This window comes from Rhinoraja longicauda, chromosome 23 (genome assembly GCF_053455715.1).
Source record: "Rhinoraja longicauda isolate Sanriku21f chromosome 23, sRhiLon1.1, whole genome shotgun sequence".
In the NCBI taxonomy this organism is placed as follows: domain Eukaryota; kingdom Metazoa; phylum Chordata; class Chondrichthyes; order Rajiformes; family Arhynchobatidae; genus Rhinoraja; species Rhinoraja longicauda.
In genome coordinates this window covers 8,207,855-8,229,502 of record NC_135975.1, presented here as the reverse complement: position 1 = coordinate 8,229,502, position 21,648 = coordinate 8,207,855, and the positions used below count along the sequence as shown (strand labels likewise).

The 21,648-nt window shown below is 41.6% G+C and overlaps 1 protein-coding gene across 1 annotated transcript in view; it reads right to left on the bottom strand.

Annotated features, from left to right (window-relative positions):
• The window catches only part of col7a1l (collagen type VII alpha 1-like), a 265,380-nt gene that overhangs the window by 110,473 nt on the left and 133,259 nt on the right, over positions 1-21,648 (bottom strand). Inside the window, exons 56-67 of the mRNA XM_078419535.1 lie at positions 19,553-19,588; positions 17,084-17,146; positions 16,401-16,445; positions 15,440-15,466; positions 14,378-14,473; positions 13,395-13,430; positions 10,700-10,738; positions 10,421-10,456; positions 7,253-7,387; positions 5,708-5,869; positions 3,454-3,615; positions 2,409-2,453 (exon numbers count right to left, since the gene is read on the bottom strand). Of these exons, the coding sequence (XP_078275661.1) occupies positions 2,409-2,453; positions 3,454-3,615; positions 5,708-5,869; positions 7,253-7,387; positions 10,421-10,456; positions 10,700-10,738; positions 13,395-13,430; positions 14,378-14,473; positions 15,440-15,466; positions 16,401-16,445; positions 17,084-17,146; positions 19,553-19,588 (882 nt within the window). The remainder of the gene's footprint in view (positions 1-2,408; positions 2,454-3,453; positions 3,616-5,707; positions 5,870-7,252; positions 7,388-10,420; positions 10,457-10,699; positions 10,739-13,394; positions 13,431-14,377; positions 14,474-15,439; positions 15,467-16,400; positions 16,446-17,083; positions 17,147-19,552; positions 19,589-21,648) is intronic.

Sequence of the window (21,648 nt, the reverse complement as noted above, 5' to 3'; positions counted from 1 at the left end):
GTTCCAACACCACCTTAGACTCCAACGCAGTGCGATGCTTTTTACTGAACAGGTGTAGTTTCCATGTTGAAACTACCAGCTTAGAGTCTGCATATAATAATAATAATTCAGAGACACGAGAAACTGCAGATGCTGGAATCTTGAGCAAAAAGCAAAGAGCTGGAGGAACTCAGCAGAACAGGTAGCAGCTTTGGAGGGAATGGACGAATGATGTTTCGCATCGGGGCGACTTTGCGCTTGAAACTTGATCTGGGAGGACTTAGATTAAATTTTTAAGGTAACTAGGAAAAGAATAAAAGAATGGGATTAATTTGACATCTCCTAAGAGCTGGGACAGATACATTGAACGATACAACTGATTCTGTGCCTCATTGTTCAATGGTTTACTAATTATTCTAACTGGATCTGTAAACACCGTCAAAAGAGGAGACATAAAAGCCTTCATTGTAGGTTAGATTAACTCTCTGATTTACCCATTCCCTCTAGATACCAGGAACATGCATAGACCATTTGACTCATAAAACGTTGTAGGTTTATTTCGCAATTACGTAGAGATATAAACAGCTGAATTGATTTGCCAACTGCAATATTCCGTGCCAGTGCTTCCATAATCTCTCAACCTTTTCAGGATATTTTTCATGGCTTTGGTTTTGACCTTAGTTCTGGAGAGTCCTGGTCAAGTGTAAAGTCACTGCTCGGTCATTGACTCAATTCATAACTTTAAAAACCTAACCCCACTTGTCCGATGATGTTTTATCTTTCGATTCTGTTTTACACCTGCAACCTGAAAGTACCAGGATCTTTAAAACTCATTTATCATTCCCATTTACCATCCCACCGCTCATCCCCTTTGTTTTACTGTAGGAGTAAAAATGGAAAGGCCATGTGGAATTGGCGTTCGAAGTAACGGGCGATTTATTAAGACTGGCGCTTGCACACCAGGAAGCCAGCTCTTACTCCCACACTTACCTGCACCTCCTCCAACCTCATCTTTTGTATCCGCTGCTCTAGATGTCAACTTCTTTACCAAACGCAGGCTCGGCGATTGTTTTGCTCAACACCTTCGCTCAGCCCGCCTTAACCAACCTGATCTCCTGGTGGCTGAGCACTTCAACTCCCCCTCCCACTCCCAGTCTGACTTTTCTGTCATGGGCCTCCTCCAGTGCCATAGTGAAGCCCAATGGAAATTGGAGGAACAGCACCTCATATTTCGCTTGGGCAGCATGCAACCCAACGGTATGAACATTGACTTCTCCAACTTTAGATAGTTCCTCTGTCCCTCTCTTCCTCTCCCCCTTCCCAGTTCTCCCTCTATCTTCCTGTCTCCACCTATATCCTTCCTTTGTCCCGCCCCCCTGACATCAGTCTGAAGAAGGGTCTCGACCCGAAACGTCACCCATTCCTTCTCTCAAGAGATGCTGCCTGACCTGCTGAGTTACTCCAGCATTTTGTGAAATAGATACCTACACTTACCTATATGTTTAATTACATAAATAAATGCTTGAATAGTTGTTGCCTTGCTTTTGATTTTCTCTTCAGAAGCAAAACTTTCCCCACATCTATTGTGTCAAACTGATGTCATGTTTTAAACACTTGAACCAGATCATACTTCAATTTCCTTGGCTAAAAAATACTGGAGAAGATTCTAAATTCTGTCCTCGAGGCACTGGAATCATTCATGCAAATTGGCCCAACATATCCTTCTTAGCTGCGATGCCCTGTACCACACGCCAGCTACAACACGCCAGCAGATCTGTCCAGGGCTCCAAATACATTAAAAAGTTTTGTATTTGGAGTCCTTTGTATTCCTGACATCTGGAGACAATGCCAAGACTCCATGAGTCCTCCGATTGCTTTGTGCAATGGTTTTTGATAATGTATGTAGTGAGACTTCCTGGATCATTGAGATTTCCTAGTTTCTCGTTATTTTCGGAAATACTCTTTAATAGTATTTTGGTCCAAAGTGTATGAACTCATACATGCCTATGTTGCCAAGATAAAAGTGCAGATATATGGGAGAAATTGTACTTTGGTCACCACTAGTAAACATACTCAAGTGTATTGGTCATTGATTTCACTCCCCTCTGCACAAAGTTGGTTTTGCAATCAAGTTCTGCACAGATACTGTGGGCCGAAGGGCCTGTTCCTGTGCTGTACCACACAGTCGGTTCCATTTAACTCAATGTAACTGTGTGGAATAGAACTGGCAGTTAATGCTCCTTGTACCAAGTTAATGCTCCTTAACTTCTAGTACCAAGGCAGTTAATGCTCCTTAACTTCTAGTACCAAGATCAAAGTCAAATCTCCCCCTAAGTTTTTGACACCAATGTGTGATTCGGTGAGTTTGTAGGAGCAGAAATTGTTGTGGGGTTACGTTCTTGTAGTTAGTAACAAGTTTATATACTTACTGTTGAGGCCTGCTTGTTTTTATGTCTCCTTCCTTTTTGCTTTATCTGTTAAAGATACAGAACCAAAGAAAGCTTAAATGTTGCTCGAAGAGACAGAATGAACAGAGGAAGTTACAACAGGTTATTTTAACAGATAGAAAATAAATATTAGATAATGCAGTCAGAAATGAGGCAATGTTTGTGCAAGTTTCCCTAGTAACTCACAGCAAGACCCTCAAAACTAGCAGAATGTTGTAAACAGCTGAATACAATCGCTTACACTGTTTCCATGGATATTGCATTGGAATTTCAGGGCCTACATAATTAACCACACTCTATTTGAAAGGTGAATGTTTGAGGGTGATCATTAGATCCTGAAATACTCCAGATCATTTACACCAACAGATCCTTCAAATGGGAGGGGCAGAGCAATAGTACTGTTCAATCTTGCAGAATGGGACAGAGAATGGCAATGATCTGAATTTCAACATTATTTCATTTGGTATCAAGCAGGCACAGCAGAATGCCCTCTGAATATGGTGCAGTGCCCGAGGACTGGTTTAACATCCATTTTACTGTGAGGTACTTCTATACTCCTGCAAGTGATACAACACTCCTTAGATAAATATTGTCAGGGACCAAGGACTGGATATGGACTTTTGGATGAGAACAGGGTCTAGGCTGAGGACTGATAAAGATGTGGGGAAACAACATCCCAGGCCAGGAGATGAGGCATGGCTTGGCGAGTGGAAAGTTTATTGAGGCTATGACCTCTAGTCCGAGTCTCTCACACTACTGGAAACATCCTCTCCACCTCCATTCTATCCAGGCCTTCCACTATTCGGTAAGTTTCAATGAGGTCCCCCCCCACTCATCCTTCTAAACTCCACAGAACCAATGCTATCAAACGCTCATCATATGTAAACCAATCATTCCTGGGATCATGCTCGTAAACCTCCTCTGGACCCTCTCCAAGGCCAACACATCCTTCCTCGGATATGGGGCCCCCACTGGGTAAAGCAACTGGGTTGGTGCCAACCTCTATAACTGTTGGAATGTGGCTTACCTTGGTTGTGCTCGTCATGGTCTGGTTATCAGTCACTGGTCCATTGAGAAATGAACCACTCCTCTCCGGAACCGATGATATGCCACTAGTTTCACCATCAACTGCTTCTGAAATTCCAGGACTGTCTTCTTTATCCTTACTCCTCAATCCCTCAGACACTTCCTGTGTAACCAGAGAAAAAAAATCAATGAATAAAACCAACTAAGTTACAGTGCAAAAATTGAAATGAACTTTTTCTGATCTGCCAAATACGAGCTGCGTTATCGCTAATAGTCAATCAAATTGCTTGTAAAATAAATCTTGAAATTGACCAAAATAAAATAAAAGCAGTGCAAGGGTGAATTGGCATTAGAATCTAAAATAGGTATCTTTGTATCTTTGTATTTGTGGGTATCTTTGCCACAATGGAGATGGATGTTAGACATGGAAGGACCAAATTCCATGGCAGCCAAAGAACAGCTGTACGTTCTCCCCGTGACCGCATGGGTTTTCTCCGGGTGCTCCGGTTTCCTCCCACATTCCAAAGGCGTACAGGTTTGTAGGTGAATTGGCTTGGTGTATGTGTAAATTGCCCCTAGTGTGTGTAGGATAATGTTAATGTGCGGGGATCGCTGGTCAGTGCGGACTCGGTGGGCCAAAGGGCCTGTTTCCGCACTATATCTCTAAAACTAAAAACTAAAAACTACAAGAAAGCTTCCCGTGGAGATGAGGGTAAAACACAGAGGAAATTGGGTCACAGTGACCCTCTGCCCCAACGAGTCTGTACCATGAGTGGCCACACTTCTGTTCAAACTGCAAGATGATCAGAGGGCAGAAATTAGTGCTATTCTAATGTAAATTGTATTAAAAAGCTACAGTCAATCATGGAATGGTGATCTGGTTTCAATAATCTCAAACATAACATTTGTGTAAATGTGTGCAAGACATTAGTATTAGAGAGAAGACCTCATTACAGAGTCATGCAACAGGGAAACAAGTCACACATTGTGGGCTGAAGGGCCTGCTCCAGTGCTGTACTGTCCTTCATTCAGCCTACTCTGCATGTACTGAACAATAAATGTACATCTAAGCTAATCGCATTGTTTCCTTTAGAATCTCCATTAGCTTCACCTGATTTAATTGATATCTCTTTCTTAATCTCAGCACTCCATGCTCCCAGTTCTTTGGGCGCATTCAATAATCCCAAACCTAAGGTTGACTCTGATGTTCTAATTGATGCCAGTGTGTCACGTCTGTGGCAGTGCTACTTAAAGAGAGCCAAGGCAAAGCCCGAGCCAACCCTGGGAACTTATCCTTTGTAGGTGCCCTTGAATTTGTTTGAGATTTATTGAAGTCCCCGTTGCTCCACACCAGTGTGTGAATGGCCATGATCTTCCAAAAATCTGTGTGCTCCTGATTTCTGGGAGTACTCCCACATTGGGCTCCGACTGGGTTCCCAACCATTGTCTGATATGTTGAACTCTTGTAAAGGGCAACATTGAAATTTGTAGTCCAAAGTGGTCATTGGTATGCTGTTAATGGACAAATAGATTCTATTCTAATATTCCTCATGTAGACGATGATAAAAATAGTACAAGTTGCAGCTTATTTTGAGAGAAGCTCAAATGAACTTTGTCTGAATTTTATGCAAACTCTAGAAGTACAATGCTGGTGTGATTTGATCGTCTTGGAATATGGTGCATTTGATGTAAGCAGTGAGGCTGATGTGCATCATTCGCACTGTAGTGTGCCTAGCCACATTCCATGTAACCACCTTGTAACCTCCTGCAATGCACAAGCAAAAAGCTACAAGTGTGACCTACTCTGCATTCCCCATGTCTGCATATCTAAGTGAGCCTGACAAAGTGAGAATTTTAAAATTAGTGTGTCTTCTTGCTCAAATCCTGCCTGACATCAACCCTTCCTAAACCTATGACCTTCCCCACCCACAGCTATTCTGAAGTCCAGCTCTACACCGGGGTTTCCTCCATTTCAAGGGGCCCAACACCATGTTATGTTTAGATATCTTGGGTCTGAGTTCTGAAATTAATTCCTTAAAATATAGCCAGTCACCCACTGATCCCCTCCCCACCACACTCTTTCTCCTCCTTTAAGATGGCTGTAAGACATCTTTAAACACGCCAAACATTTCTGGTGCCTATCTGGTCTATCCTATCCATTTCCAGGACTGAGGTAATCCTCCAGTTTCAGCCCACCAGTAATTTATAAATGTTTACCATAATTAATGTAATTGTTTTCTTTGTTCAGCAGTTACCTTCACTCTCACACCGTGCAATGAAGCACTTCCACTCTGGATTTCACGGGCTTCGTCCAGATGGGCAAAATCTGGTGTATCTGAGTCAAACTCCTCTACCACCTCCTGCGCTTCAGAGAGAGATTGGCTAGCAAGGTTGTACTTCAGGGATGAGCCCTGTACCTGAATCAAGAGGCGAAACAAAAACAAAAAAAACATTTTTAAGAGGTGCTATCTGATCCTGCTGAAGTTACAATAGATTAATTCTGAATTACTACTAAATAACACGGAAGACCATATCTTGAAAATTAGATGGATTAGCACCTTCTAGATTTTTACATGCAAAATGATGTAAACCTCACATAGATTGTACCAACAATCATTTCCAGCTGAAATTATCCCAGCAGAAAATTTGGTCCAGACATTTCGAAGCATTATTCCCTTTCTCGCTCCTCTTGTCTTGCTGGCTTGCAATGCCTTATTTCTCCCTTACTGATGTAATTAGGAGCCCAACGGTGCAACATACTATCTTCATAGATCAGCATCAGTATACATGGCACTCACTTGTTGCTGGTTCCATAAAGGGACCTGATTATCTTCAAACACTGTGTCAGGAGGCATGGCAGAGATAGTTGCAAGCAGTTGGAAAGATCTGTCGTGAGCACTCTCAGAGTCACTGAGAGAATAATCCAGGCACAAGAATTTGGCTCACAGCCTTTTCCCAGGATGTCACATATCCCCCTCCCCTCCCTTTTCTCCCCCACATCTTCCTTTCTTCATTCCCTATGCCCAATCAGGACCCACACATATTCCTCGCCTTCCCCTCCACCTACATTCCTTCCTTTGGCTTCACAATTCACAACTCTTCAATTCTTTTGTCTCACACCTATCTTTTCATCCCTAGCCTTTGTCCAACCAACTGCCTATGAAGAATCCCCTTTGCCCGTGTTAGCCTATTACTTGCCATGCTTTGTCCTGCTCATCCTCTCTTCATAAGATTATAAGATAATAAGTGATACGAGTAGAATTAGGCCATTCGGCCCATCAAGTCTACTCCGCCATTCAATCATGGCTGATCTATCTCTCCTTCCTAACCCCATTCACCTGCCTTCTCCCCATAACCTCTGACACCCTTCTTCTAGCTCCCTCCGAACTTTCTTCACCCCTCCTCCCTGCTACAGCAGTCTGAAAAGGGGTTCTGACCCAAAACATCACCTACCCATGTTCTCCAGGGATTCTACCTGACCCAATGAGTTACTCCAGCACTTTGCATCTCTTTTGTAAAACAGCAACTGGAGTTCCTTGATTCAACATAGCAGAGGAGCTCAGATAACACTTGATAATCGCTCACATGCTAGATTGCATCTCGCCAGCAGTGTTTCTGAGACATCAATAATACATAGTGAACCAGAGGGATTGTGTTTAATATATATTTATGGAATAAATGGCATCACTAAATGTACAAGACAGTAATGGGGATCAGGACTTCAGTGATAAGAAACAAACTATTCTCCATAAAATTTCAATAAAATCTGTACATATCGGACAAAGTCTGCTTGAACTCACTTTTAATTCATCCCCCTGTTTAAAATCATGGATTTTCCTTGTAGTCTTATCTTTTTTGGAACTTGTGAGCTGCTGAAGAACTTCTTCCATTCCATTTTGAAGAAGTCTATCAATTAATTCTTTTAAAAGAGATAGCTGCAAAATACATTTCATAATTAATATGTGGTTTCAGTCACCTATGAACTCCAACTGAATGAATGCAAAGTGCACGCGATTGTTTTATGGAAACGTTTGTTAGCTCATTCTTGCTTTATCCATTTATCTCAACAATTTTAAGAATATTCAAACCAACAAACTGGACCATAGAACAGTATCCCAGTTGGGGCACCAATGACCATAAGTTTAGCAATGTTATGTAAATACAAGATAGACACAAAATGCTGGAGTAACTCAGCAGGACAGGCAGCATCTCTGGAGAGAAGGAATGGGTGACGCTTTGGATCGAGATCCTTCTTCAGACTATGAAGAAGGGTCTCGTCCCAAAACGTCACCCATTCCTTCTCTCCAGAGATTCTGCCTGTCCTACTGAGTTACTCCAGCATTTTGTGTCTATCTTCGGTTTAAAACAGCATCTGCAGTTCCTTCATATACATTATGTAAATACAATATTGACCATACTCCAAAAATGGCTGTAAAACACTGGGCTGGGATACTCTTGTGATATACAGGTTTAGAGTTTAGAGATACAGCATGGAAACAGTCCCTTCAGCCCACCCAGTCCACGCCAACCATTGATCACCCATTCATACTAGTTCTAAACAGTGCATGGGACACTGGCAACATTTCATAACATACTTAAATCCCTTCAGAAGATGATGGCTTTCATAATGAACCAGTGACCATTCTTATGATCCTCACTGTTTAAAAAGACTTGCATTTATTTTGAACCTTTCAAACTTCAGGATGCTCCAAATCACTTTACAGTCAAAAATGTACATTACAAAGTATCTGCCCGGTGATGGCTTATGATGCCATAAACAGCAAACTGTTATTCGTGAAGTCAGCCAGGATCATCATTGCAAATTACAGATGGACTTTCAATAAGAATGCAAAGAAATGGCTCGGCCGCGGGACTGAACAGCGCCCGGTGCGGCTCGGCCGCGGGGCCTTCCATCGCCCGGTGCGGCGCGGCCGCGGGACACCATTCTGCTTTAGTTAAACATTTTGTTCAAGATGGCCGCGCCGTTGTGTTTGGCTGCCTGCCACTGTATGTTTCTTTTTTTTTTTTCCTAATCAGATGTACAGCACTTTGGTCAACGTGGGTTGTTTTTAAATGTGCTATACAAATAAAATTGACTTGACTTGACATCAAAATTATCCCTGTAACTTGGAATCCTCACAACTGTCTTTAACTTATGGCCCTCTTAATTAAGTATCTACTCCTATAGTTGCTTTGTTGCAGGGCAACAGAAGTGTCCTCTGTAAAATGCAATTTGGCATGAGTGAGCTAAAGTGGATGCATTTTTGCTCTGATATGCTGATGTAAATCTCAAGATGGATTTTCTAATTGTAAATGTATTTGGCATATTTAAGTAATTAAATAAGTAAGGAAATATCAATAATAATAATGCAAACTAAACATATAACTCCTGGAATGTATTCAAGAGCATAAATGCTTTTGAATCATTCCATGATGAGATGGGTGTGGCTTAAGTGATCACACTCTTACTTCTGAGACTAATTCAAGTCTTACTTCCCACACAAATCTCTCGATAAATATTCCACTGTAATATTCAGAGAGTGCATCACTGTCAGAGGTTTGGCAGCATCTCAGGAGAGAAGGAATGGGTGACGTTTCGGGTCGAGACCCTTCTTCAGATCCGAAACGTCACCCATTCCTTCTCTCCTGAGATGCTGCCTGACCTGCTGAGTTACTCCAGCATTTTGTGAAATAAATACCTTTGATTTGTACCAGCATCTGCAGTTATTTTCTTATACTGTCGGAGGTTTTATATTTTGCATCAGACATTAATCTGAGACTCTGCCAATTTTGTAAATTGAATGTGAAAGATCTAATGGTACAAGGAGAGCAAGGGAGTTTTCCTCGTGTCTTTGCCAATATAGATCCCTCAGACAATGTTACCAGAAATAGAATTACTGAATTACAGGCTGTTTACCAGATTACAATTCAAGGAGCCAATGTGGCAATGTTATGTAAATACAAAATTGACCATGCTCTACAAATGGCTGTAAAACACTTGGGATACTGTTCTGATTTATAGATTTAGAATTTAGAGATACAGCATGGAAACAGGCCCTTCGGCCCACCCAGTCCATGCCAACTCGTTCACACTAGTTCTATGTTCTCCCTCTTTTTTATCCACTCCCTACACACTTGGGGCAATTTACACAGGCCAATTAACCTACAAACATGCATGCCTTTGGGATGTGGGAAGAAACCGGAGCACCCAGTGGAAACTCATGCAGTCACAGAGAGAACATGCAAACTCTACACTGACAGCACCTGAGGACAGGATTGAACCTGGGACTCTGGCGCTGTGAGGCAGTGACTATACCAGCTGTGCCATTGTGCCATCCTCATGCAAGTCTCTTTCACATCTGTACACTCTTAAGCTTTTATACTTTTTACATTAGCATATTAATCATGATTTTTCTGCTTACCAAGCTACTTGAAAGTTTCCATCATCGTTTCCTATTGGTTTTAATTATAATTATTTACTTTCTTGATATATATATTTATTTATAGATTTGAACAATTTAGCAGTGACCAATTTTGTGTACACTAGTTTATTCCTGCTGGTAAATTCCTGTACCACATTCTTGAGGTAGGGGTGGACTGCTGTCTGAAACAGGAATTAGGCACCTGGGCTACATTAATGGGCCTAAAAAGCTGTAGAAATTGCCCAGTAAAAAAAATTGCCCCTAGTTTAAAGACTTGGTTTCAAGAATCGGTAATTTCAACAGTTTAAAAATAAGTCACAAGAACAGAAAAATGGGACAATGTCGATGTAAATTGATCACAAACATTTTCACTCATAAACTCATAAACCAATTGATCATGCTATCACAATAAGAAATTATTTGACTTTGGTCTTGGAATCGGGCAAATGATCGCCACAGTGGTGTTGTTACTATAGACATGTACATAGAGATACTACTGGAATACTTAAGGTGATTGATGCTCCTAATTCTAAACCATCTACATACCTTTATACCATAAATGTCAAAAAGCTTCTCTAAATCCTATAGGAACAAAAAGAAAAATGAATTTAAAAAACATTGGCTGGGTTAACACAGTAATCTATAGTACATTCAGGACAGACAAAACAGGCAGTCCTTAAAGTTGATAGAAGTTTTTAGTAGGATCTTCATTTTGCCTGTTGTATAATAAGAGACCGAAATGAGCTAGATTGAGGAGACTGCGAAAACATCAGCATATTACATGCATTTACCTCAGATGGGGCAATTATTAAAGTGCTGCCATACCTTAGCATCAACTCCTTTTCCTTGTTGTCCAGGATCACCCTTAAAAAAAAGCAATTTGTTAAAATATTGGGGGGAAAAGTTAGAGAATGCACAATCAAGCAATCAGTTTGTGTCCTTTTTTGAAAGCAAGGTGGGATGGGTATGGGGGCTCCACTGGTAGATGGATTACAATGAGGGGGCAGGAGGTCGGCACTTTGTGCAATTGTCACCTCAATGGGCAGTAGCATCAGTTTCAGATTAGTTTATTGTCACGTGTCCTGAGGTACAGTGAAAAGCTTTAGTTGTGCACTATCCAGTCAGCAGAAAGACAAAATGTGATTACAATCGAGCCATTTAGATGCATGATAAGGGAATAATGTTTAGTGCAAGCTAAAACCAGCAAATTCCGATCCAAGGATAGTCTGAGGGTCACCAAAGAGGTCGATAGTAGTTTAGCACTGCTCTCTGGTTGTGGGAATCACAGAGCCAGCATGTGGGGTTTTATGAGGTTGGCAATCAGGGAGTTGATTTTGGGGATTCAGAGAATTGTAGGACATGGATTGAGAGGCGAGTGTTAGGAGCAGCTGTGTGGTGTTGGGGCAATTGAAAATTTGGAATTGAGACTGGTGGATGAGGGAATCAGTGCCCTGATTGAAGGTGGTGAGATGCCACAAGATAGAAGGCAAGTCACGTGGGTTAACTTGGTGGGCTCTAGTGAAACAGCACCATGAAAATTATATTGAACGGGAAAGATGTTATGTGGTGTAATTCAAACATGGAATTGCATCAAACAAACAAGTGTGACTCATGCTACAAAATTTCCAGTGCATAACAAATCAGCGCTGACATGCTGTTCCTGCTGATCGCTCTGAAAGGAAGTCCATTTTCAATCCTAAAATTAGCTGTGAAATATGATTAAAGTTTGTGCATCACAGAAAAGACCAGCAATTAATGAAACAATAACTAGAAATGCTGGGGGTACTTAGCAATTCACCGAACCCTTATGAGAGAGAAATAGGGGCAATGCTTAAAGTTGAGGAACATCCAAGAAATCTGATTCATTGAATCTGTTTCTCTCTGCACAAATGCTGCTTGATCTGCTGAATATCCCAGGCTTTTTATGTTCTCATTTTACATTTCTGGCGTCTGCAGCAGTTTTGCTTTTCTGTGCTTAACGGTCATGGTTGTGGGATATGGGCTGGTTTGGACTCCAGGGAGAACCATTCTCCTTTTAGGGAACTTTGTGGTTTCTTGCTGACCATTTAAAATTTTAAACAACATTGTTTCTCTCCACTGTAATTTCCAGCAAAATCAGTTATCCCAAGTCTTCACCCAGTCTTTCTTCCAGTCTGAAGAACGGTCTCGACCTGAAACGTCATCCATTCCTTCTCTCCTGAGATGTGGTCTGACTCGCTGAGTTACTCCAGCATTTTGTGTCTACCTTCAATTGAAATCAGCATCTGCAGTTATTTTCCTACACTATCTTCCAGTCCCCTTCGACAGCCCTAAGACCTTTTGGAATAACTTTACAAATAAGCAAGATCACCCAAAACAACAGAATGGACCTTCAGTTTAATACCTTTAAGTATCATACAAGTAGCTCAAGCCAGTATTATATCAGTTATAAAACGGAAAAATTCAGTTAAAAATTCGCAGACAACACCACCATTGTGGGCCGGCTATCAAATAATGATGAGACGGAGTACAGGAAGGAGATAGAGAACCTCATGTCTTGGTGTTGAGACAACAATCTTTCCTTCAATGTCAGCAAGACAAAGGAGATACTAATTGACTTCAAGATGCGAAGTGGTACACATACCACAGTTTGCATTGATAGTGCCGAAATAGAGATGAAAATCTCCAATTCCTAGGAGTCGATATCACCAACAACTTCCCCTGGACCACTCATATTGAAGCAACGGCCAATGAAGCACACCAACACCTCTACTTCCTTAGAAGGCTTAGGGAGTTTGGCATGTCCCCTACAACTGTTACCAACTTCTGCAGATGCACCGGAGAAAGCATTTTATCAGGATGCATCACAGCTTGGTTTGGGAACAGCTCCATCCAAGACCACAGGAAATTGCAGCGAATTGTGGACGCAACCCAGACCATCACACAAACGAACCTCCCTTCCATTAACTCAATTTATACCTCACGCTGCCTCGGCAAGGCCAGCAGCATAATCAAGGATGAGTCGCAACCTGGCCACTCCTTCTCCTCCCCTCTTCCATCAGGCAGAAGGTATAGAAATGTAAAAACCGAACACCACCAGATTCAGGGACAGTTTCTTCCCAGCTGTTATCAGGCTACTGAATCATCCTACCACAACCAGAGAGCAGTGCTGAACTACTATCTACCTCTTTGATGGCCCTCGGACTATCCTTGATCGGATTTTGCTGGCTTTACCTTGCACTAAACGTTATTCCCTTATCATGCATCGATGCACTGTAAATGGATCGATTGTAACCATGTATTGTCTTTCTGCTGAAGATAAACACAAAAAGCTGGAGTAACTCAGCGGGACAGGCAGCATCTCTGGAGAGAAGGAATGGGAGACGTTTCGGGTTGAGACCCTTCTTCAGATTCCTCCTATTGTCTTTCTGCTGACTGGTTAGCATGCAACAAAAGCTTTTCACTGCACCTCAGTACACGTGAAAATAAACTATACTGAACTGAACTAAAAAAGTTTCCATGGACTAACAAAACCACTTACTTGTTCACCTTTGTGCCCTCTTTCTCCTTTCTCACCCTGTAGGTAAAGCAGAAAATTAAACCGCAGATCTGGAATGATCCCTCATAGTCACCACACCGAGTTTTAATAGAAAGAAATTTGTTCCGGTGCAATCTTTTTCTTACATTTTAATGAACATGCAAACTTGTTTACAAGGAGAGATTGGATAGGCTGGGTTTGTTCTCACTGGAGAATTGTGGACTGCCTGCAGACCTGATGGAAGTTTATAAGATTAAGAAGGGCTTAGATAGGATAGATAGTCAGAGTCTTTTGTCCTGGGGCAGCGGAGGGCATAAGTTTAAAGTGAGTGGGAAGAAACTTAAAGGAGACTTGAGGGACAAGTTTATCCCATGGTGTGGAGTGAACAGCCTAAAGAGGTGGTAGAGGCAAATACATTTACACCATTTTAATGATGTTGGACACGTACTTGGATAGGAAAGGTGTGGAGGGATGCAAGCTTAATGCAGGAAAAAAATGGTTACCATAGAAAGATATCACATCCAGTATGGACAAGTGAGACCAGTTTCTTTGGTGTGCAACTCTGTGACTAATTTGCTTGTCAAAAATCATAGTGTTTTGTTATTGAACAAGAAACACAAATCCTTATTCACCGAAGTAAATACCTATACACTGACATATGTAAGAGCTCTGGTGAACATTATAGATTTGATATCACTTACTGGTGTCCCAAGGGGCACAACTGGTAAAGGAATAACGGGCAAATCTGTATAATTAAATGCATTCTCCTGCAATGAAAAATACTGTTGAGTGCTGCACTTATTGAAATATTGAAACATTGATAACAGAATAAAAGGCATTTTTCATTAGTTCGACTTTGAAATGTGAATAAGTATAACAACTAAGCTGTTCCCTTAACATGTAAACCCCAGTAAAGAGGAGACGTCAGAGAGAGTACCAGGCATTCCTGATGATCGGAAGGTAATGGAAACCATTTCTTCACCTACCTCATTGAAAGGTAAGGGAGATCCCGGGAAGATTCCTGGCCCTGGAGGTCCAGGCAAACCAGGTGACCCTTGCTCTCCTTTTACACCGTCTTTTCCCTGAGGAAAAAAAGGAGAGAGACACAAGGGTAAATATTTGAGATCAACAACATTAAAAGATCCTCATCGTTGCAGCAGAACAAATCCAACTGGTTCTTCAACTTCCCACAGTTGGAAAAATAATTTATGTGGCGTCGCATGTGACCATATTCATTCATTCAAATTATACACAAAGTCAATATACAAATTTGCTGGAGGTATGGAGACTGGTTGATGGACAAGTAACTTACTGGCAGGAATATTTTTGATCTCTTATTTACATCTCGACCATCATACATGTCTGTCCTTAACCTATTTGGTTCATTAAATATGATGTCAACAAATGGCCAAGAACATCACCTACAGCTTAGAACAATTTGACAACATAGCTGTGGTGATGAAGGTTTTCAGCAAGACTGAGCCATGCTATTCCAGTAAAGTTACAACAATGGGATTTACCTGAGAACGTGGAAAATTCCTCAGATAAGCACAGTCTACCAAAACTTCAAAGGAATAATGAGTTGGGATAAAGTTAAAGGCACTTGTCTACTGCCCGAGCTAAGAGCTGCCTTTTGTTCTTGTTCATAGGTACATCAGTTCATGTGATAGGAGCAGAATTAGGCCATTTGGTCCATCAAGTTTACTCTGGAATTCAATCATGGCTGATCTATCTTTCCCTCTTAACCCCATTTTCCTTCCTTCTCCACATAACCCTTGACAATCGTACTAATCAAGAATTTATCTATCTCTGCCCTAAAAATATTCATTAACTTGGCCTCCACAGCCTTCTGTGGCAATGAACTCCACAGATTCACCACCCTCGGACTAAAGAAATCCCTTCTCATCCCCTTCCTAAAGGAACATCCTAGGTACACAAAACAAGTCACAACCCACAATGCTTGTAAACCTTGTAAGAGGTTAGGTCCTCAAAACGGCATTTACAATAAAGCTAGTTTAAGATGAAACTGTTAAAGGTGACTGTCTTACATCACTTCCTGGGCTACTCTTCAGACCCTGCAAAACAAAAGAAAAATAGTTACAATTTTGTAGTGATCATTTTTCCTTTCAATAATTTGATGTAAAATGATGAGCATTCCATCTGGTATGTAGAAGAAAATAATTGCAGATGCTGGTACAAATCGAAGGTATTTATTCACAAAATGCTGGAGTAACTCAGCAGGTCAGGCAGCATCTCGGGAGAGAAGGAATGGGTGACGTTTCGGGTCTCGACCCGAAACGTCACCCATTCCTTCTCTCCCGAGATGCTGCCTGACCTGCTGAGTTACTCCAGCATTTTGTGAATAAATACCATCTGGTATGTAGATATGCTCCCTGCACTGATCTGATCCACAGCAACTACGCACATGCTGTGCATTAGAAAGTTAGAAAAGTACAGGAAAGCTGGATGCAGTTTAGTCCTTCGTGTTTATGCTAACTCGGTTTGACAAAGCTTTCCAATTAATCCATCTTTCCTGCTCTTTATCTCATAAATCGCCCTATAATTTATTTTCGTTTCGAGCAATTATCCAGTATAAGTGCTTTGTTTGTATAACATTGGGAGGTACTCTGCTGATATTCCAGAAAGCTTCTCTAGGTAGAGCAGGGAATTAACCACATACTGGGATAGATTTTGACAAAACAAATCATTTTTTGTTGGTAGCTCATTCGATTTTCTTTCCAGATACAAAAATGGGGTGAGGGGCTAAAAGGGGAGCGTATTGATTGCCACTTAGTAGGCCAGGGATTGTGTTTCAGTATCATACAACGTTAAGAAGCCCACGTCATGTCTGGCAAGAATCTAGCTGGTGCTTGCCCGTGCTCTACAAAAGATTGACTACTATGCTAATTCTACACTTGGTATAACAATATCTCCATTACTATATTTTTATAGTCAACAATGGCTCAGTTTTAAAAATCAGTTTATCATTTCTGATCAGTGAAAACTTACGTCCTTTCCAGGTGGTCCACGTTTTCCATCAGCTCCTGGTTTACCCTGAAACAGAATATCAAACATACTGTTTGCGGAAACTGAGATAATGTGAAGAGCAATTCATCCCAGTATGAATTTCATGATGACTAAGAAACGCTGTTTGGTTTCAGGTTAGAAATATAGCATGGAAACCGGCCCTTTGGCCCACTGAGTCCACGTCACCCATTCACACAAGTTCTATGTTATCCCATTCTCCCATGTCCTATGCACTTGGGGCAATTTACAGAGGTCAATTAACCTACAAACCTACAAGTCTTTGGGGTGTGGGAGAAAACCAGAACATCCAGTGGAAACCCACACAGTCACATGGAGAACGTGCAAACTCCACACCGATTGTAAAATTATTTCAATTATATTTCTGTGATTGGTAAAATACAAGTAACAATTCCCAATGATGCCACAAGATGCTGTACAGACTGGCAAAGATTATTGCTGTCCTTCTGATTTCCATCAACAATTCTTGATAGGAGTGCTGGTCATTAGCAATGGGATGAATTTCTCAGCAGAGATAATCTTCTGACATTCATCAGCTAGAGTCGCATGTGAACATTGAACATTCTGGTAACGTGAAGACCGCGCGCGAACCACTGACACAGATATGGAATGAAGCGGATCTGGTGAAAGAACAGTAATATACTCACAGGAATTCCTGGAATACCAGGGAGTCCTGGATGTCCTGGGTTGCCCTTGTGTCCTGCTAAGAACTGCATTAGGAAATACCATTAAAGTACGCATGAACTCCTGCAAACCAAGATCTTTCCATATCCATATTGAGCAATCATACTTATGACATAATACATTCTATGTTAACTTTTGTGAGGACGTGAATCATGTTTAGCATCCAGAACTGAAGAATGAGGAAGTCTACATGGGATATGAAAGAGACGAGCGGAAGGGGGGGGGGGGGGTTTAGATGGCACGGGGGTGGGGGGGTGGGGGGGGGGGGGTTAGATGGCACGGGGGTGGGGGGCGGGGGGGGGGGTGCAAAGGGCAGCACACGAGATGCATCCTTGATTTTCTCTAATCTAAAAGTTCCTTCATACCAAGAATAATTGGTGATAGATAATTGCATTGTCTTAATGTATGTATTACACCTACAGATTACTGGCATGACAACAATGGTTAATGCCATAATTCCATGATGCTGAAGGGAATATCAGTAAAAGAGCATCAATGATACTGTCTCGAGTTCCAGAATGTTGAATCAAGAAAGCAGGATTGCAAAAGCAGCTCTTAAAATAATCTCTATCATGAGATGAAACGTTATGGAGCTAATGGCCAACATGTCCACTGGACCGGTGGATGAGGCCGATAACCTCGAATATTAACAGGTGTCTGTAGAGATGATGGTTATGTTGATTGTAATCTACCAAAATTCCCTGGATTATGGTGCAGTTCCAGAGGATTGGAAAGTTGCAAATGCATTGAGCTAGGCTTTCTCACAATGGCACAGGAGGATGTCATTCATTCTGCCAAGTCCATGCCAGCTCCCAGTAAAGCTATGCGATCAGTCCCATTCCCCTGCTCCATATTTCCCTATAGCCTTGCTACTTTCCGTCACGTCCATCAATTCCCCTCTTATTTTCTTTGCTATTTACCTACGCTGGGATGTAATTCACAGCAGCCAATCCACACGTCTTAGGGAGGAGGGAGAAAACCATAGTGCTCCGTACAAACCTCACAGGTCACGGGGAGAACATGCAAACTCTACACACTGCACCTGAGGTCAGGATCAAACTCTCGGAGACAGAAGTGCTAATCGCTGTGTCAACCTGCCCAGCCACTCCAATACCATGTTGTGTACTATTCAAGAACCGATGGAATCGGATAAAAGGCAGCAGTGAAAGGAAATGCCAAGGGCTTTCTTTAGCAGCTTCAAATTCCTGGATGTTAACATCTTGGTTGACCAGTTCTTGGCTCAGAGCATAGATGTAATCATAGACAATAGACAATAGGTGCAGGAGGAGGCCATTCGGCCCTTTGAGCCAACACCGCCAATCAATGTGATCATGGCTGATCATTCTCAATCAGTACCCCGTTCCTGCCTTCTCCCCATACCCCCTGACTCCGCTATCCTTAAGAGCTCTATCTAGCTCTCTCTCGAATGCATTCAGAGAATTGGCCTCCACTGCCTTCTGAGGCAGAGAATTCCACAGATTCACAAATCTCTGACTGAAAATGTTTTTCCTCATCTCAGTTCTAAATGGCCTACCCCTTATTCTTAAACTGTGGCCCCTTGTTCTGGACTCCCACAACATTGGGAACATGTTTCCTGCCTCTAACATGTCCAACCCCTTAATAATCTTATACATTTCGATAAGATCTCCTCCTAAATTCCAGTGTATACAAGCCTAGTCGCTCCAGTCTTTCAACATATGACAGTCCCGCCATTCCGGGAATTAACCTAGTAAACCTATGCTGCACGCCCTCAATAGCAAGAATGGAGGAGGTGTGCTTATGCCTACTTTATTAGCAGTTTAAAGAGATTTGGCTTGTCACTGAGGACTCTAACAAACGTTCACTGATTGGCAGCATCAGAGCCTGGTAAGGCAATTCCAATGCACAGGAACGCAGGAGGTTGCAGATAGTGGTGGAATCAGCCCAGTCCATCACCAGCCCTCCCACCGTTGACAGTATCTACATGAGGTGCTACTTCAATAAGATGGCTTCTATCATCAAGGCCTTTCCAGGCCATGCCCTCTTCTCGCTGTAACTATAAACCAGGAGTGGCTTGTCAGCAGGTTCAGGAACAGCTGTTTTCCTCTACCAGATCCTTGAACCAACCTGCACAACTCTAAATCTTCCTCGACAACAAAGAACACAACAACCACCTTTGCTTTCTAATTGTGTTTAGCACTATTGTGGGGGTTTTTTTGCAGTCTCTTTCCTTTTCAATCTTGTATTGCTTAAGTAAAATTCATTTATGAATTTTGTTTTGTATGTTGGCTAAGTCTAAGTGGCTACGATGCTGCTCCAAGCAAGTTTTACTTTGCACCAGTACCTCATGATATTGCACGTATGACAATAAACTGGGCTTTACTTGACTTGACTTGGAAAATGTTGGATTCCATGCTCAAGGAGGCAATAGCTAGACTTTTATGGAAACTTACATTTCGACCAGCTTCGCCTTTCCTTCCAGGCTCACCCTATTTATACAACAAAAAGAAAATAACAAGACACATTTAAAAAATCACACAATTTCAGAAATCCATGAACATTAACATCCATGTGACTAACAAGCAAGATCACTACTTTATGCCAATTATTTATCTTGATTTCACTCAGTGCCTTTTGACCCTTAAGAATACTAGAATGTGCTAGAATTCAATTCTGTTTCCATATACTCTATAGATTTTTTTCTCATTTGGTTATTAATGATCGCACTTTCTTGAAAGTCAGAGAACTATGAATTTGAGCCTCACTCCTGAAATTGTGTTATCATCCCTTCTGATATTCTGCCATCATCCAATAACAAATAGATTATTTTGTAACTGGTGTTAACAGGGATATATTGTGCACCAATTGGCTGTAGTGTTTCCTATATTACAATACCCTGCTGGCAATAAAGGAATTTGAATGTCCCAGGACTGTGAAAGGTATAATATTAATTTAATTTCTTCCAGTGAAGCATAGTTATATCATCGTTGAATTTCTGCCAATTATGCCACAGTTAAACATATAAACCCTTACCTACAAAACAAACTGTATATGCCCACAAGTTGCATCCAATGTCTTGATGCACCTCATCACACTGAAATCTAGATATCTTTACCACAGATTTCAGTGGAATGAAAGGCATCATAAAACATGGATTGAACTGCTTGCTCTAACTTCACCTATAAAAATAAGTAATGTTGCCGGAGGTCTTTGTAAGATCTTTTTCCTCAAACGCCATCAATCTCTAGGTTTGCAGAGCAAATAGGAATTTTACGTAGAGAAACCATGCTGTGCTCAAGATAGTTTAACTGGTCAGTGGCAATGTTTATTCAATGCACATAATTACTAGACAGAGCTCCTAGTGATTTGATGCAAACAACAACAATCATCCAAGATAGACACAAAATGGTGGAGTAACTCAGCGGGACAGGCAGCATCTCTGGATAGGAATGGGTGACGTTTTGGTTCAAGACCCTTCTTCAGACTGAACGTCAGGGGAGAGGGAGTTAGAGATAAGGAAGTGTAAGAGATCAAAAGAGATGCAGATCAAGGAAAATGTAGAATAGACCATTGTTAGCTCGGAGAAGGTGACAACAAAGCAAACAGAGATACAATGTAATCGGTGGGACAGTCAGACTGGTCTGAGAGCTGGGAAAGGGGGAGGGATGGAGAGAGAGGGAAAGCAAGGGTTACTTGATGTTAGAGAAGTCAATATTCATACCGCTGGGGTGTAAGCTACCCAAGCGAAATACGAGGTGCTGTTCCTCAAATTTGCGATGGGGCTCACTCTGACAATGGAGGAGGCCCAAGACAGAAAGGTCAGTGTGGGAATGGGAGGGGGCAATCATCCACATGTTTATGAATATTCCTAGATTCAACTGTATTGGAACCTGACCTGCACTGAATTGGTGCAACTACTTTAGTGGATCAGGAGCAAACCCTTGCTCTTAGTGCTCTGGTGCTAAGATGAAGATTGCCTAAAGTTCCAAAGGTCGGTGACTATCTAGCAAGCCTTGAGTGTAAATCCAGTTGGTGCAGATAGAGAGTCTCATTCAAGACCTCCTTTCTCTCCCACCCAACAATCAAAGTAGCTTGATGTTGTCCAAGCCTGAATAGGAGCCAATACAGTGGTCATTGACAAAGTCCAGCAACAAAATTGTGAAGCTGGGGTTGTTGTCTTTTCAGCTAGAAGACCAAGTGAGCTTAATAATTATATTTTACATTATCCTGATACAGATGGCAAAAATCTGCTTCCACTGCCAGGGGCATCTGTAACCAGAGGGCAGAGATTTAAGGTACATAGCAGAGGAACTTGATTGGAGATGAGGAGAACACTTTCTACATTATAAATTGTTTTGAGTTTAAATGATAGGAGAAAGATTTGATTATAATTTGTAAAAAGGAATTGATAGGTATTTTTCAATCTACATTTTAAGAGCATAGAAGTGGGATAGCTATTTCACAATGTCCTCCTACTCTATAGTTTGATGCAGTCCAGCAAACCATCAGTTGGTGACAGTTTAATTGAAGATTTCATGAAATTTGATGG